General features: G+C 40.8%; 1 protein-coding gene across 2 annotated transcripts in view; it reads right to left on the bottom strand.

Moving 5' to 3' along the window:
- The window catches only part of sgcd (sarcoglycan, delta (dystrophin-associated glycoprotein)), a 92,985-nt gene that overhangs the window by 30,294 nt on the left and 46,658 nt on the right, over positions 1-16,033 (bottom strand). Inside the window, exons 1-2 of one of the 2 annotated variants that reach the window (XM_087807195.1) lie at positions 9,218-9,404; positions 832-1,017 (exon numbers count right to left, since the gene is read on the bottom strand). In XM_087807195.1, coding sequence (XP_087663321.1) covers positions 832-1,017; positions 9,218-9,220 — 189 coding nt within the window. In that variant the 5' untranslated portion in view covers positions 9,221-9,404. Of the gene's footprint in view, positions 1-831; positions 1,018-9,217; positions 9,405-16,033 lie in introns of those variants that run through there. The other variant, XM_087807196.1, reaches the window with a different exon arrangement.

Here is a 16,033-nt window from a genome sequence, read left to right as displayed (position 1 = left end):
TGTTTGATGAAAATGAGATTCGGAGGCCTGTTGAAACATATTCGCTTTGATTTTATATGGTCTGCAGTGCTACCATGTCCCAGCATGCATTTCCAAATTATAAATAAGCATGTGTGTGTGCCTGGTGTGAGTGTATGTGTGAGAAAGAGAGACAGGAGCAGGTAGAATGCGTGTGAAAGCATAAATACATTTTTGTGTCTGTGAGTGTCCATCTGTGTGTATGTAAGGTAAGGTATGGTAAGGTAAGGTAGAACTTTATTGATCCCTCAGGAGGTCTCCTTCGGGAAATTGTTTATTCTAAGTATGTTTTGTTGAAGCAATATGTGTGTGTCTGTGTATGTGATTCAGTGAGTGTGTGTGGTTGCATCAAGATGTGTGTGTGTGTGAGGGTTTGTGTGTTTTTGTCCATGTCAGTATGTTGTTTGTTTTTGTGTATTTGCGTGTCAGTATGTGTGTGTTCCTATGTTTATTGATGTGAGTGTGTTTATGTGTGTGTCTCTGTGAGTATGGGTGCACCAGTATGTGTGTGTGTGCGTTTGTGAGGATGTCCATGTGTCTCTGTGTGTCTATGTGTTTGTCTCTATGTGTATGTAAGAGTGATTAAGTGTGTGTGTCTGTAAGTATGGGTGCATTAGTTTGGGTGGGTTAATGTGAAGGTGCGTTTGTGTGCATGTGTTTCAGTATCTTGTCTTCAGTGTGTTTTCATTCACTCTCTCAGCTTTGCATTACTGGGCAGTGAGTCGTGAAGTAGGAACCAGAACCAGATTAACTTATCTACTGAGTAACTAGTCTGAGGAAGAAGGCAACAGTGACGGAGGTTGCTGGACTTACGATGGTGAAGTTCATGACCTTGAGGATCCAGATGGTCAGTGCCAGGTTGATGAGGATGAGGATCATCAGCAGCAGAACGAAGAAGTAGAGGCAGCGTTTCCTCCAGCCGTAGATCCCCACTTTGTACACCTGTGCTTTCTCTGAACTCTGTACATTGTTCCTATGAGAACACTGTTCCTGGGTCATCTGAAACACAGAGCAAACCAGAGCTGACACGCACGTCCTTTACACAACACTCTCAACCACGTGGTGATGAATGGAGATGTAGATGAACATGTAGAGGACCGGAGCATCTGACAGCTGCAGGTCCAGTCCTCCAGCAGCAAACAAAGAGTAAAAGACGGAGCTGTGGTTGCGGATAGACAGTCGACTTAGATTAGCTGCTGCACAGTAACGGGTCAGAGCCGAGTTGCTATGCAGAGACAGTGAGTTAAATTGCTTGTCTGTTTCTCCTCTGCAGTGAGATCTAACATCCTCATCAGAATTATGACGGAACCAAAACCACGGGCCGTCGAGGAAACACAACAAGACAACTCTCTGATGTCTCGCCACCGAGAGAAGATCATTAAATCACACCAGTTCCCGGCCCATATTAATGAGTTTCATGTAGAAACTGTGAGGAAGACACACATTCTTGCACCAGAAACATTCTGGTCAGATGATCCATGATCATTTAACTCAAAAGGAAGTGAGTGTTGACCAAGTTTAACTCTTCTCTATACAGAGTAGCTTTGAAATTACCTTTCTGAGACAGAAAGATAAAATGTAAGACTGAACAGAAAGGGTAAGGCAAAGGAAGTTGTGGCAGACGGATACGTGGAAACAGGAAGTAGACAAGGAACAATAAGTGGAAGAAGGAATCTAAATAAATTTAAACGAGAAAACATAGTCGATTTTTTGAGTCGTTAATCCAAGTCACACTTCAATTCAGGACTGTAGTCTCTTTTCAAGCGATCAGTTGTCGCCTGGATGAGCTGCAGATGGATCATCAGAGGGCCAGACAGATGCGAACAGCAAACAGAACACACACAGCAATCATCTTGTCAGTGACGAAGAAGATGCAGGTGAACAGACGCCCCCTTCAGTTCACATCTGAACTTATAATAGAATAAAAAAAACAATCGCCTCTGACTTCCACAGAAACAAATTTAAAACACCATTTCTAAAAGTCTCCAGTTTTGTCAGCAGTTTGACTTTTTACATTCCCGAGTTTTCATTGCTGAGTCAGAAAATTTGCGGGAGACCAAACACACAAACTGAGACACAAATTCCACACTTGTGCAGCGGCACATTTTCGAGAAGGTTCTCAGTGCTTTCTTCTAAATGATGAATAAACATGTGTTGATTATCCTTGGCGATCGAAGGTTTCAACGTCGAGGATTTTCTCGTCACTTTGAAGCTCCAAAATTCAGCGAAGGATTTAGACTCCACGTCACCTGCAGCAGCCGCCTGTTTCATCCTCTGTCACGTTCCTGATGTAAGTTCACCTTAAGTTAACCAACGTGTGGACGTCACACGTCAGCTCTGACTCACCGACTGGACGTGACAGGAGTCACATGACCTAATGTGTCTGGAACTCCTGGATTCACTCATTTTTATGCGAGTAAAAAGGGTGTTGAAGATTGGTATTCATGTTTAAGTAACAGTTCACCGAAAATTCAATCTTTACTAATTTTCTCCTCATGTCGACTAAGGGTTGGAATTATTTTCTGTTCATTTTTAAAGTTAAAGGGTGAGTGGAAAATGAGTGAAGTTTGAATTTTTGGTGAACTATCCCTTGAAGTCGGTCTCAACCCTCAAGCCAGTCTCACCTTGGCACGTCACAAAGGTGCAAGTCTGTGACTGCTTCCTTCACTAGTGAGCTCGACAGGAAGGACGAGCAATTACATGCAGCGAGTGACTCGCGGCTTGATTTCGACTCATAAAAAGGCTAAGAACGTCTCTTGCATCCATAAATCAGTGTTCTACCTAAAAACTCATTTCATTTGGGACCAAACACGTTTCTGTTAATGCATCTGTCCGTCAAACTTCACAATGATTGACAGCGGTTCCTATTTTAATGGGGGTTTCTGGAAGACTGAAAGCCTCACCCCCCCCCCGAACCCCCTCTCTCCCGCCACCATCAGCATCATAACAGTGTCCGTGCTCACCTGCCAAGTGATGTCACACACACTCATGAGTATTCCGGACGTCGACTTGTTTGGAATCTGAGATTTTTTTTTAATGCTACACTTTTATGGACGACCATGTTTGACTCACAGAGGAAACACACATACACACACACAGATATACAAACATTACACACTGTCTCTCACACAGTGATGTTTCGAAATGGAAAGAAGTTAAAACGACCAGAAGTCCATTTGGGTGTGAGCAGCTTGAGCCATATTTTGTTCCAGTTTAGCTATAGGATCGAGGAGTCCCCAATGGGCAACACAACTTTTATGGTGGAGGGCTGGTGCCGCTGCTAAGTTAAACCTAGTCAATTGTCAAAAGGGGCAAAGTCTTGACAAGTTTGGAGAACATGGCTTGAATCAACAATCCCAAACCTCTCAAACACATGTTGTTCCTGCAGCGAGAAGACTTGAGCAGAGAGTCTGCAGGGATTCGTGACTCACCAGGTGATTCTCCCGAGATAGACCAGGGAGACAAAAGCAGCCCAAGTGAAGACGGCGGCTCAGAGTGTGAATGAAAAGAGCCACATTAACTTCTCCAACCTTTCAAATATTGACCTTGAATTAATCAACACCATCGTTTTGAATAAACTGTTTACACCAGCGGCTCAGAACACCCGATGAATCATAAATGTCTCAACGTGACGCTGAACACACACGGACAGTCTTCACCTCCGTGTCACATGCTGTGCCGTGTGATCGACTCGTCTGACAGGCATGTTTTCGACAAAGTCACGGCTACTAATTAAAGTGTACAAAAAGGTGCGAGGATTATCCAGGCAGTTTCTTAACTGTTTACCCTTCACAAAGTCGCTGGAGGTGTGGTGGGGTTGGGGTGAGAATATTGATGGCGGCGGAGTGGGTGATAGTGGGAGGGCATTTCTTTGGTGATGACTTTGCAACGGTAAGTAGAGTTTGAATCATCTCAGCTGCAATCCTACTCCAAAGTCTAATCCCCAAAATTATCGGGCGCTCAGTTAATCCCCCTCTCATCCTCCTCTCCACGTCCTCTCATCCTCCTCTCTTCCGCCTCTCCTCGTCCTCCTCTCCAGTCACACTGTCTTCCTCTCAATCCATCTACAGTCAGCAGGGGTCCACGAAAGTAACAAGAACGGCAGAGGAGTCGGAAAATAACCTGGAACATTTATTTCAAACAGTCATCTTTGGTCTGTTTTCTTTGAGTCCCTCATATCTCACGTGTTAGTCGTCATTAAGTGACATCTATTATGTAATGACGTGTCATGTAGCTATAAACATGGTGATACCATCTAGCTAATCATTTTGTTATTCTATATTCTTTATATTTATTTTAGAATTTTGTCTAAGTTTGGGCAGTTTTTTACTTATTCTTTCAATGGTATAGGCAGGAATTTGTATTGGAAAAGAGCCCCACCTGGAATATTTTTCACCAGCCGCCGCTGTTTAAGATGTCTTTAGAACTAATATACAAACCACTTCCTGAATTTTTAATGTGTTTGTGTTTGCTGCAAATTACAGGAAATATGTTGTTTAAAGATGAAATATGAGACCGAAAATTAAAGGGCCGCTGGAAGATTATTTTCTGCACCATTTATTACTAGAATCATTAATATACCTTTCACACCGAGATCCCAGTCGATCGATTATATGAAGGAAAGTCACCTGTGAAAACACATCGAATCAATCTTACCGACCTGACAAAATGACTGCGTGACAGTGACATACGGATCAAACTCAACTGCCAATTGAAAATCTATATACATAGAAAATAAGTCTGTTTATTTCCACCTGATCTTAATGTCTTATTGACTCTCAAACTGCTTATAAAAAGTTATGTAGACAACTGACCCCTCAGGTGGGAAGAGGACAACTTGATCAGTGTGTGTGTGAGGAAAAGGGGGGGCAAGGGGGCCAGAAGACCCCCATGACAAAACAAAAATTACAAAGAAAGTTTCCAGAGTTTCAGCTCCCTTGCAAGGCGGTGTGAAAATACAAATAGATCTAATTTCAATGAAATGTAAAGCATATTTAATAAGGATGATCTCTATCATTTATATTGCTTACATAGGGCTGCTAAAAAAAACAGTTAGAGAAACGGCCAGAGAGAATGAGACTGCAGCGGCTGAAACAGGCAGGTTAGCTCACCCTGTTTCTAGGGCTGCAACGATTAGTCGTCATTATCAACAAAATAGATAATGAAAAAAGTCGAGGAATCTTTTCATAGTCAAATAATGTCACAAGACATATTGTCTGACTGCATAACAATCCCTGCCTAAAATCACACGTGCGCAATATTGTCTCTGACACAGCAGCACGTCTGTGATTTCAAAAGTTTAAAACAAGAGAAAACACATTGGACTGTTGTTGAACGAGTAGGAATCACACTAAGATAGTAGCAGACTGAGACACATAGAAAACGTAATGACTTTTCTATTAGACATTTTATATGTGTATTTTGGTCCAAAAAGAGAGTTTAACATTTAGTCTGACGTAATTTTCGACTAAATGAATAAAGTCTTATGAAGGGAGACTGTTGAGAGTTTCACAAAAGATGTAGGAGACAATATTAGTTTAATGTTTCTTGGATATTAAAAATATATAAGATACCGAAGATAGATCCTGAGATCCATTAGGACCAGAACATTACAGTTGAAGAACTCTTTCTACCCTTCTGCTGTCTGGATGGTTTCATTAAATTGAATGTATTTTGTTTTACTTTTCTTTTTAGCCATTATTTTTCATTATTTATTGGTCATTTTATGTTGCCACCACAAAAAAGTCCAGCGTTATATTTACAACACATCCGAAAACGTTTACTGATTCAATTGTTTGTGCCGTTCTCTACATCAGCTGTGTCGGTTGCAGATACCCATGTTCACTGACACCATGAGTTAAAGTTTTTCATGTGCTTAGTATGTTTAATAAGTATTTGAGCGAAGGAAACACTTATTTAACTTCTTTATTTTTGTGTTTGTTTGAATAAAACAGAACTCATCTTTAGTTCTTTATTTAATTTATTACAGAAACGTCGTACTACTCATAACATCACCATTATTGTACTGCCTGCAATACTTCTGAAAAACTTCTTAACTTCAACCGATGACTCATATCTCTGATCAGATAACTGAATATCCATAACAACAAGCAATCTCAGGGTTACATCCAACAGAGCCCTTTCTGAATCGAAGTAGATGTGCTGAAAATGTGTATTTGTTTTCATAACTTATTTGTTGCTTTAAAAATGTCCTTGAAAGCTTTGCATATGAAGCAGCCCATTCAACCTAGAGTTGAATAAATGTGCATTTATTGAAGAACCCATTTATATTAACATATATATATATCTATATATATATAGATATATATATATTTAAATAAATATATCGTTTTGTGTCTCAAATCGCTCACTCCTCTCAAACTTAACTTATGTAGTGCTGTCTCAAATCAAACACTCGACTCGACAGCTTCTTCTTCTACTACTCTTTAACGCTGATTGCAACCAGCTGTTGGAATTCTATTGCAATTGTTTTATTATTGCGGTTGTGTTGGTAAAAATGACTGTTTTCTTGAGACATTTACGCCGAAATCTGCTCCGAAGACACGTCGTCAGTGACATATCTTCTGTTATCTATGTCACTGAGATGGCGGTTCAGGGTGGAAAGTTTCCATTGATATCACACTCAGTTTTCTGGCCTTTTGAGTGCGCCAATTTAGTGGACACAGTGCACTACATTTTTGCACACTGCTCAGTGTAAATGTACTTGTGTACTAAAAAGTAATTAAGTGCAGAAGTGCACAATTTAGGCCACACCAACATTTTTTCAAGTACTATTAAAATAGTCTATAGTTGCAGCCCTTACACATTGAAACATGTATTAGCCAAACCTTTTTTCATATTTACACAATTTTTAACTTGAAATGTTCAATATTATCATGACACTATTTCAATCAACACAACCAACAAAATTGAACATAAAGGTCATTGATTATTATTTACAGGCCAACAGTAGCAGGCGAGTTGCTGTTCTCCATTGTTGTCACAAGCCTCAAGACCCAAATTCAAAACTATAACAGAAAACTGAAATGTATTAGAAAAAAACCTACACGTGCAACAGTGAGTATTTCAATATTAGCAAATGAGGGAGACACTGCCATTTTTATATCCCAAAGGAAGTATAAAAAATGAGACAGGGGCCAATAAGACAGTTAAATCATGACATAAAACCATCACACTAATGTGAGCAGTCATGACCTTTATGCTGTATAAGTAATACCTGATTATTAACTTTTGTGTTGGTATTTGGAACCGTGTAGAGAAGTAGAGAAGACCACGGAAGACTCTTTTTGATGGTAAGTTTCGTTCATGTGTGAACACAATGTAAACACGAGCGTCGCTCTACCACAGTAAAGGTTTGTTCACGACTCTTCAGAACTGGAGGTGAAGCTCAACAACAAAACAAACAACTCGAACAGGCAGGACAGATATTTGGGTCAGAATTTCCGGCGTCTGTGTTCCTAAAATAACTTTGGGGAACGACAGCTGCTGTGGGCCGGGTCACATGACAGCGTAGGAGGACTGGCGATGAGGTCACTCATTTACATATAGAGCGCCCGCTCACACTAACAAGCGGCTCGGTTGTCAGTCATTCTACTTTACAGAGTAAAATGTTTTTTGTTTTTTTTACATAATCCAGCACGACCGTAACACTAAGCTCAGCCTGTTCAGACGGTGACAGTCTTTAAAGGTTCAATCATTTATTATTTTGTTGTTTATTTTATTATTTCTCTTCAGATGTATTCTGTTTTGTTCTTTGCCCTCTTTTAAATGCTATTTTTGATGTTAGACTCTTTGCTAACAGTTAGCATCACTAGCAACAAGTCAGTGTAGTGGTTGTTGTCTGCATCTTCGGCCAAAATCACACAATTAAAAACCTCCATGGTGCTCGTCCGTAACGTCCATCTTGTATTGGAGCCTTGACAAGAGGAATAGTTTCGGAAAAACTTAAATAACTCTACATTTTAACCTTATTGTAGGTGATGTTTTAATAATATCAAGCAACGGACAGTAGTACAGACGAGCACAACAGATGTTTTTAACTGCGTCATAGACGAAAACAAGCGCCATTCGCTATATTCAAATGGATATACATTTCTGCCTATCACTCTAAAAAGGTATGGATTACTCTTAAAGTAAACCTAACCCTTACATTTCTGGTGAACTATTACTTTAATATTGTCAAGATATACCCTGAAGATTCTTGGCTTGACTTTCAACCAATCGCTCAGTATTTCAGCTATAGTGACTCCTGGCTAGCTGGGACAAGAAGCTGATTTGAAGTAAATGAATGTTGTTAAAAAGTGAAAGGTGCAGCTCTGAACAGTTCTGAAACAACCACATCCACCTTGTCCACGATGACCCTGCGTCACTGAGGTGGGGCCGGACCCCTCTAGTCGCAGAGCAGACGCTGCAGTCGTCCACAAATGTTCTGTGTAATTGAAACCAAATGTGTTGCAGAGACGGATGCAGACCCCCTTTCCCCCCACGGACACACGGCACATATTTTAGCGACACTGTGGGATGTAAAACAAACTGAAGCTCAAAGCTTTTAAAAAATTTAAATAATCTTGAATCTTTTAAGCAGAGGATTAACCTGAAGTTTTCACCCAAACATTATTTCAGAAAACATTCAATTTGACTGTTGAAACTGATTTTCTGCTCGGATAAGAGTGATCCGCCTCTAGAGTGCTGGGCGGCGACACAACGGCGCGTGCCTTTGGTGAACACAAGCATCAGACTCACAGCAGGGTTATTTCAGGATCTGTTATGGTAACTTGACTCTTTCTGACGAACCCAAGTGTTTCTGGCTGTCATTTTCTACCGTTTGTCATCTTGAACAGTTAACAGCAGTTTAGACCTGTTACATGTTTTATCTTACGGTGAAATTCCTTCTTCATTTGGTTTTTCCACATGATTCAGTGGTGCTATTCTCTGGTGTGTATAAAAGCATTTTTTCTTGAGTTCTAAACGTCAAGTGAAGTGACTCCACATGTTGAGAGAGAAGCTTATTGTTAGCAGGACTAGCTTCATAACAAAGATCTGATCCACGCTTCCTTGGGATGTTCTGAGGTTAGGACTGATGACCTTTTCATGACGACTAACATTTTAGCTTTGCAAGATTTGACTCCACTTCCTGTTTCAGGAACTTCTCAAAACAACAACAACAACCGATACTCACCATCTTTGCTCTGTTGTCTTCAAACCTCCGTCAGACTCGTAGGCGCTCCCGGGCGGGTCAGACTTCCAGCTCAGAGGCAGCGTGAGGCCTCCACTGACTTCTGCAGTTTCTCTGCTGTCAGTTTTTCCACTGGCGGACCTCCCCTTCCCCCCCACCCCGAGCTTCCTAGACTACTGTGACCCGACTTTCTCTGTTTGGTCTTCAGCTGTTGCATTCTGGGCTCGGCTGCCAGATTAAGCAGCACATGTGGGCTACTGGTCTGAAGTTGTGGGAGGCGGGACTGTTTTGTTGTCATGACGACTGCTGCTGGAACAACTGGACTTTTCTTGTGTGTAAACATGGGAGTGAGAGGAGGAGGGAAGTCCTTCAAATATTCATGTCACATGATCCACACGTTGTTGCGTTGATAGTTATGTCATATTCATGGATTTGTACTTCAGCCGTGGATTCATCTGTTTATTGGAGGTGAACATTTCATTTAAAGTTATTTTTTGTGTCACTCAGACAACATTTTATTTAGTTGGTTTTAGCTTAGACGATCTCAACCTCTTCTGTGACATTGATACTTTCTGATTTGTTTGTTAAGTGCTTTTGAAGCGAAGAGTTTCAGGCTTAGTGACGTACAAACTTAAGTATAAACATCTGCAGGCCCCAAGAGAAAGTCACAAATAATTCAGTCGAGTCTCAAAGGACTTGTCTCCTTGAAAGACGAAGACGTCTGGAACTCAGACGTCTACTGAATCACTGCCACTGATCTTTATAGCTGTCTAAGTCTTCTGTCGACATCCCTGCCATCTTCTTTTCACTGGAATAACTGCAGTGTTCTGATGTCACCACCAGATGGCGGAGCAGTTTCCTTCTCTGTGGCTGATTCTAATGCACCTTATGATGTTCTGAAGAGTAAAGCTGCAGCTCTTCAATCAGACTGACTCTGTGTCCAGCTCTGGACCACCTGCAGGCAGCAGAACAATGTGGCAGATTGAAGGTTCACGTGAGTTGCGTGGCGCGGTGTCAGAGGAAGAAGGAAAGTAATGATTTAGAGGAGCAAATTATTTTTCTTTCATGTTATGTCAGAGCCAAAAAGAACACCTCAAAGCGGCTGGACAACGCTGCACCAATTCCCCTCTTCTCCTCTCTCACTCCTTCTCTCCTCCACAGATGAAAATAGGATTGTATTTCTTCTGGAAGTATAAATCATTTAAACAGATTAAGCAGCAAATGTATTCTGCTCCACTTTCACATCTTCAGTAGAACGTTGAAGGACAAAGAAACATGTAAACAGGCTTATGTGCTTGTGCTGGTCATGTGACCGATCCATGTCCGCCTGAAGGGTCGTCCTGCTGTGCCTCAGTATGTCATTTCTCCTGGAGGACTGTTGTATCCTTCCGCTTTTTACTTTTACCCTGATTTCTGTTTTAAAATCTATTTCATTCTTTGTTTGCTTTTTAAATGTTTCTATTTCATTTTAAGTTTGATTGATGTTTTCTTGCTGCAGAAATTCTTCTATACAACAAGATAATACAATTGGTCCCTGTTAAAAATGAGCAGCGCTGATCCTCATCCACACATTGACTCCCGGACTTTGCACAGGACAAGAGTCACAGCAGTGACAAACACAATTAAGAAACAGGGCAGCGTGGCGTCAGCCGCTCGTTCATCATCGCTGCATTAACACCAAAGCGCCACGTCACCGCGTGAAGAATGAGGTTTAATGTGAAGGTTTAATAACCACAGAAGAAACATGCCTTCACAACAGCCAGGGGTTTGGGTCCCACACAGCCTCAGAGCGATGGGTTAAACATCCTGAAGAGGACACTGATAAATATTACAATACGTGGATAATAAAATATAATGACAAAATTGAAGATCTAAAATATACTCTTTTATTTTAGACTTAATTTAATTGTTTCAAATGTTCCAGTGTTATATTTCAAGTGTTCAAATAATATACATTTTTAATATTGTGGAGCCGGTTTCAGTCTGGACCTTTTCTTTCCTGCAACTTAGCTTTAGATAATAATGTTTTCATTATTTAGTTATCTAGTTATGACTCATGATTGTTTTTTCTGATTCGAGCCTAGACACTGTTGTCGCAACAACGTCACTTGAGATCCTCAAACATCTCCCTCACTATTTCTGAGACTTGCTACCAATGGTTCACTTGAACCTTCAGGTTTGTCTTTGTCTCTGTTGGTTGAGCAGCAGAACACCCCTACGGTGTACATTTAGGGACATCTCCGGTCTCAGAGTAAGGTGTCAGGTTTCAGGCAAACCGGCATCAGACCATCCTCTGTCAGACGAAACCCTCAGAAAAACGTCCATCAGATCGAAGGCTTTAAAACAAAAGTCTTCAGACCAAACGATGCTCTCACATTTTTGCGAGCCTGAGACAGGACAGGGTACAAATAAAATAAAAAATGCATGACCGCGAAAATATTATTTGTAACAACTGTTATTTTACAGTGTATGAATGATATCTTCAGCCTCACGACTTTTTCTTAAAAGTCTGAGGACGCTCGATCTGATGGATGTTTTTCTGGTGCCGTTTCGTGTGAAACCTGACACTTTACTCTGAGATCGGACGATGTCAAAATTGTACACTGAACACCAGGCTCCTGTGAGTCTTCATCTCAGAGTCTATGTCTTTTTCTGAGTGTGTTCTGCAGAGCTCCAGAACATCTCAGGAAGCTAGACATCCTTTAGAAGGAACTTAAAACTCATTATTCTGCTTTTGTGTGAAGCTGTTGTGTGTCACAGAACTGAACAATAAAGCTTTTTCACTTCAGTGTTGTTCCTTCTCACAGAGACGATGAAGACATTTCTCGCTTCTATAAAGTCCCTCACCCAACAGGTACTCTCTGTTTTGGCACTTCACCACCTCAGATTGTCGATAATTTGGTTTTCCCGGAGGCCGAGCCTCCAACGTAATTATCCGTCTGCTGGCAACGGCTTGAGTCGTGGAGGGACGTCGGAGGATTTGTCAGCAAAGCTCCACATTATTCCTGAATCAACACGATTGGATTTTGATTATGAGTCGCAGCTGCTCAGCCGTGGAGGAAATGAAAGCTTCGCTCCGGACGCTGATTATAAACCTGGAAGACTCGATACCATCTACATTTGTCGGGTGAGACGCCGGTCTTGTTTACTTGTTGGTGACCTCGTTAAACCTCACTGGATCAGCGGAGATACAAGCCTCAATTATGGGATTTAACTGAGGAGCCTCTAGAAGACGCTCATGACTCAAAGTCCACCGTTTCGTGTGAAGCTGATTCAGTTATTGACGGGTAAAACTAATGAGTCTCAATGTGGTCGAACGAGACGACTTCCTGTCTTGGACCTTATCTGGAAATCAACTGAAGTCACATATGTGAGGCGACAAAGTGTATTTCTATGTCGCTAGTGTATTTTTTATATGACTTATCCCTTTATTTTCCTCAACAATCACGTGTGGAATGGTCAAAGGAGACTTGCTGAACAATAACCCAATAATATAATAGAGTGAAAAAAGTGGACGTTTGTTGTTGGGACCTGACACTTGGATCCAAACCAGCTCTATAAAACCCTGAACTTTTTTGTAAACAATGCGTAGACGTTGTTGTGGCTGTGTGGCTCGTGTTGGATGGAGCTCGTCTCCACTGGATCAATAAGTGTTAAAGTCCTCGGTGAGCCAGAAGCACGAGAGGCTGTTTTGCGGAGCATATCAAGTGCTTTTGACGGAGAAGAGAGCACTCGGAGGAGCAAGAGGCTGAAAGCTTCTGTCAGCGAACAAACGCACGTCTGAAAATTATCAAGCGGCATCGCAGAACACAAGTCCTTAGAAGTGGAGCGCAGAGACGGATATAACAGCATCATCAATGGAGCGCAGTTATGAGCAGACAGATGTGGGGGAGGAGGATAAAATATGGAATTAGAGCAAACATGTTTACTTTTTATTGTAGACCCATTGATGTGTCAACCAAGAAAATCGTGAACTTACCCACTTAAGTGAGTGAGGCGGATGTTGTGGACTATTTACAGTGGATGACATCATCAGTCAACACTTCGAAGAGCCTCAAACATCCATAATACCCGGCCCCAAATTTTACAAATAATTATTTCCACTCAGTTGGAGCAAACAGAATTATGTCTGAATTTTGATGAAAATTAAAGGAAACTTCTTCCTGTTAGTGCGACATTCTTTCTGTTTTTACATTACAAATTCTACTTATGGCCGCAATTCCAGGTCTGACCAGCAGGTCACGGTCTCAGTGCAGCCGTAAAAGAGACATTAGACCTCATGACGGCTCAGGAGACGAGTTAAAGTGGAGTAGACCAGAACAAACGAAATAATCATTTGTGTCCGCACATGATTCAGCACCTCCAGCGACCTCATTACCTCCGTCACATAAATACCAGTCCACATCTGATGCTCAATAATTCAGCTGATGCCGCACCTTTCGCCCGTGTGTGTCTGAGAACCAATTTGAGCGCACCAATTTTAGCTCTGAAGCAATTTTAGTTTTCGCACTTTGAGAAAGTGGCTGCGACACTCTGCAGTCGAGTTTGTGTCCAGAAAGTAGAAATTCACCAAAGATCAATACTGAACCTCACTGAACACACACACTCACACACAAAGGTGTTTCTGTGCGTGTGTCTTTGTGCGTCTATGAGTGTGATTCAGGGTTTATTGGCTGTAGATTCAACAAACTGACTTATCCATGATTCAGTGATCGTGTTGACTCACTGACTGAGAACAGGAATCAAGTGAGTCTTCAGTGCTGCACTAGTGATACAAATGAAAACCTTCAAAGTCAAACACAAACTTAATGTCTAAGAAAAACAAACAACGTCAGTGAAGCAGACAACATCATCGACTGCACTTAAAGGACACAGGACAGTTTTTTGAGGACAGCGACGTGCAGGTGCTAGCGCTAGACAAATATGACGTTTGAAAGAGGCGTTTAAGAAACCATCTTTACCAGGCTGGACAAACCTTCTGTTAACTGAGGTTCTCAGACATGACTTCTCAGTCGATCACAATACAGTGCTGAAAAGGAAATTCTCTAAACATCCACACCTGGGATCATGTGACTGTAACACCTCACAGGACACTGAGAGTTAATGACCCATTTAGGAGATGAACTATCCTGAGGGGCTTCTATGACCCACACATTAATTCAACTCATTCCCATGTGCAGGAATACTGAGAGTGAAGCCTCCCCTTAAACAAAGCATCTTTATAGGTCAATGACATGACACCTACTTTTTCTGTCCAAGCAATATAACTAAAGATATATCTGTTATATCTTCCCCTATAGTTACCCAGTCTACGTTTTGCAAATGTTGAAGTGCCATAACAGGTTATTGTGACCTTCCAATATTGACTCTTGATAGGACACCAAATTTAACAATCAACTTAAATATATCAATATATAATCGTGAACATGATGTTTGGCATTTAGTGACAAAATTGCAAAGCATTTGCACGTATATTTTTATCATGACATACAAACAAATGTCCAAATATATTTACTTGGAAAAATCTCAAGGATGGGATATTGCAGCAGTCAGACACATGCAAGGAACCCAGGGAAACTACTGGAAGGTAAATAAGGCTTTCTTATGTATTTAAAAACTATCCGTATTCTTGCAGCTGTTAAGTTGTAGTCACTTTCAGTTGTCATGTAGTACAATTACTTTGAAACTGTGAATAATGTTGTTTTTTTTTCTCCAAATCTATATTTTGATGATACATTTGATAGTGACGTGTTACAAAAACATATGTGTGTGTTTTAGTTTGGTTTCTGTGGTTAGCTGTTAGTCAAGTATCATGTGTGTTAAATGATAGATACTTTGTCTTTATTGTATTTTTTATATATTTATATTTTATAAAATTAATTATATACTTGAAGTTCATTGTTCAGGCATAATTAATTGTATATTTTGTCTTTTTTTTAAAATATATATTTCTCTAGCCATAATGTAACATAGTGAAGTCCTGACAATTATCTAATTATTTTATCATGACAATCATATTATCATCTATCTATCAATCTATTTACCTACTTTATAGATGGCAACATTGAAATGCAAACAGACAGCTGGTAAACTCTGACCCTGCTACACGAGAAGAATATTTTGCCAGCGAAAGAAAAAACTCTAGCTAGAGTGAGCTAGAGTCACTAGAACGACAGAATAAGAATTCAGGGTGAATCAAATTGATGGTTTCTTACAGAGCTGTACAACAGTGAAATGTCACAGAGCCTTCACCTATGTTGCAGGCGGTTTGCTAAAGGACGCCCTTCTTCGTCACACAGCCAACCAAACACAATGATCAGAACACATGTTCATCAAATTCCGATCAGGCTAGCAGCGAATTTTTGCATGAGAATTGTTTAGAGGTAAATATTCTAAGGGAAGAATGTGTGTCCTGAAAAAAAAGTTGTCTGTGACCCACTGAAGTGTATTTAACAGAGCAGCAGTGTAACACGACAATCTCCCACCTAAGTACACAAATAAAAGACTGTTGGGATCATTTAAATCACATTTTCCGATCCTGCTGCAGTCCAGTAACTCTCATCCGTGACACACTTTATTCTCACCTGGGATGGTGTGGTCAGGATACTTGTGGATGAGAACCATTGAGATTCAACTTATTTTACAAACTTGGTCACCCAAGTTTATCCTGTCATCCTGACATTCATCATGACCTAAGTTGTTGTCAGTACATCTTATGGTAATAGAGGCACCTCCAAACCTGACATATTTTCTCACAACACTACATTGAAGGGAAAACTCTTGTTGTGAGGGTTTGGATCATAAGTGAAGGGACACACT

This window comes from Callionymus lyra, chromosome 14 (assembly GCF_982586985.1).
Source record: "Callionymus lyra chromosome 14, fCalLyr1.hap1.1, whole genome shotgun sequence".
Taxonomy (NCBI): Eukaryota; Metazoa; Chordata; class Actinopteri; order Syngnathiformes; family Callionymidae; genus Callionymus; species Callionymus lyra.
The sequence above is the reverse complement of the archived record's forward strand: the minus strand, read 5'-3'. Positions and strand labels throughout refer to the sequence as shown.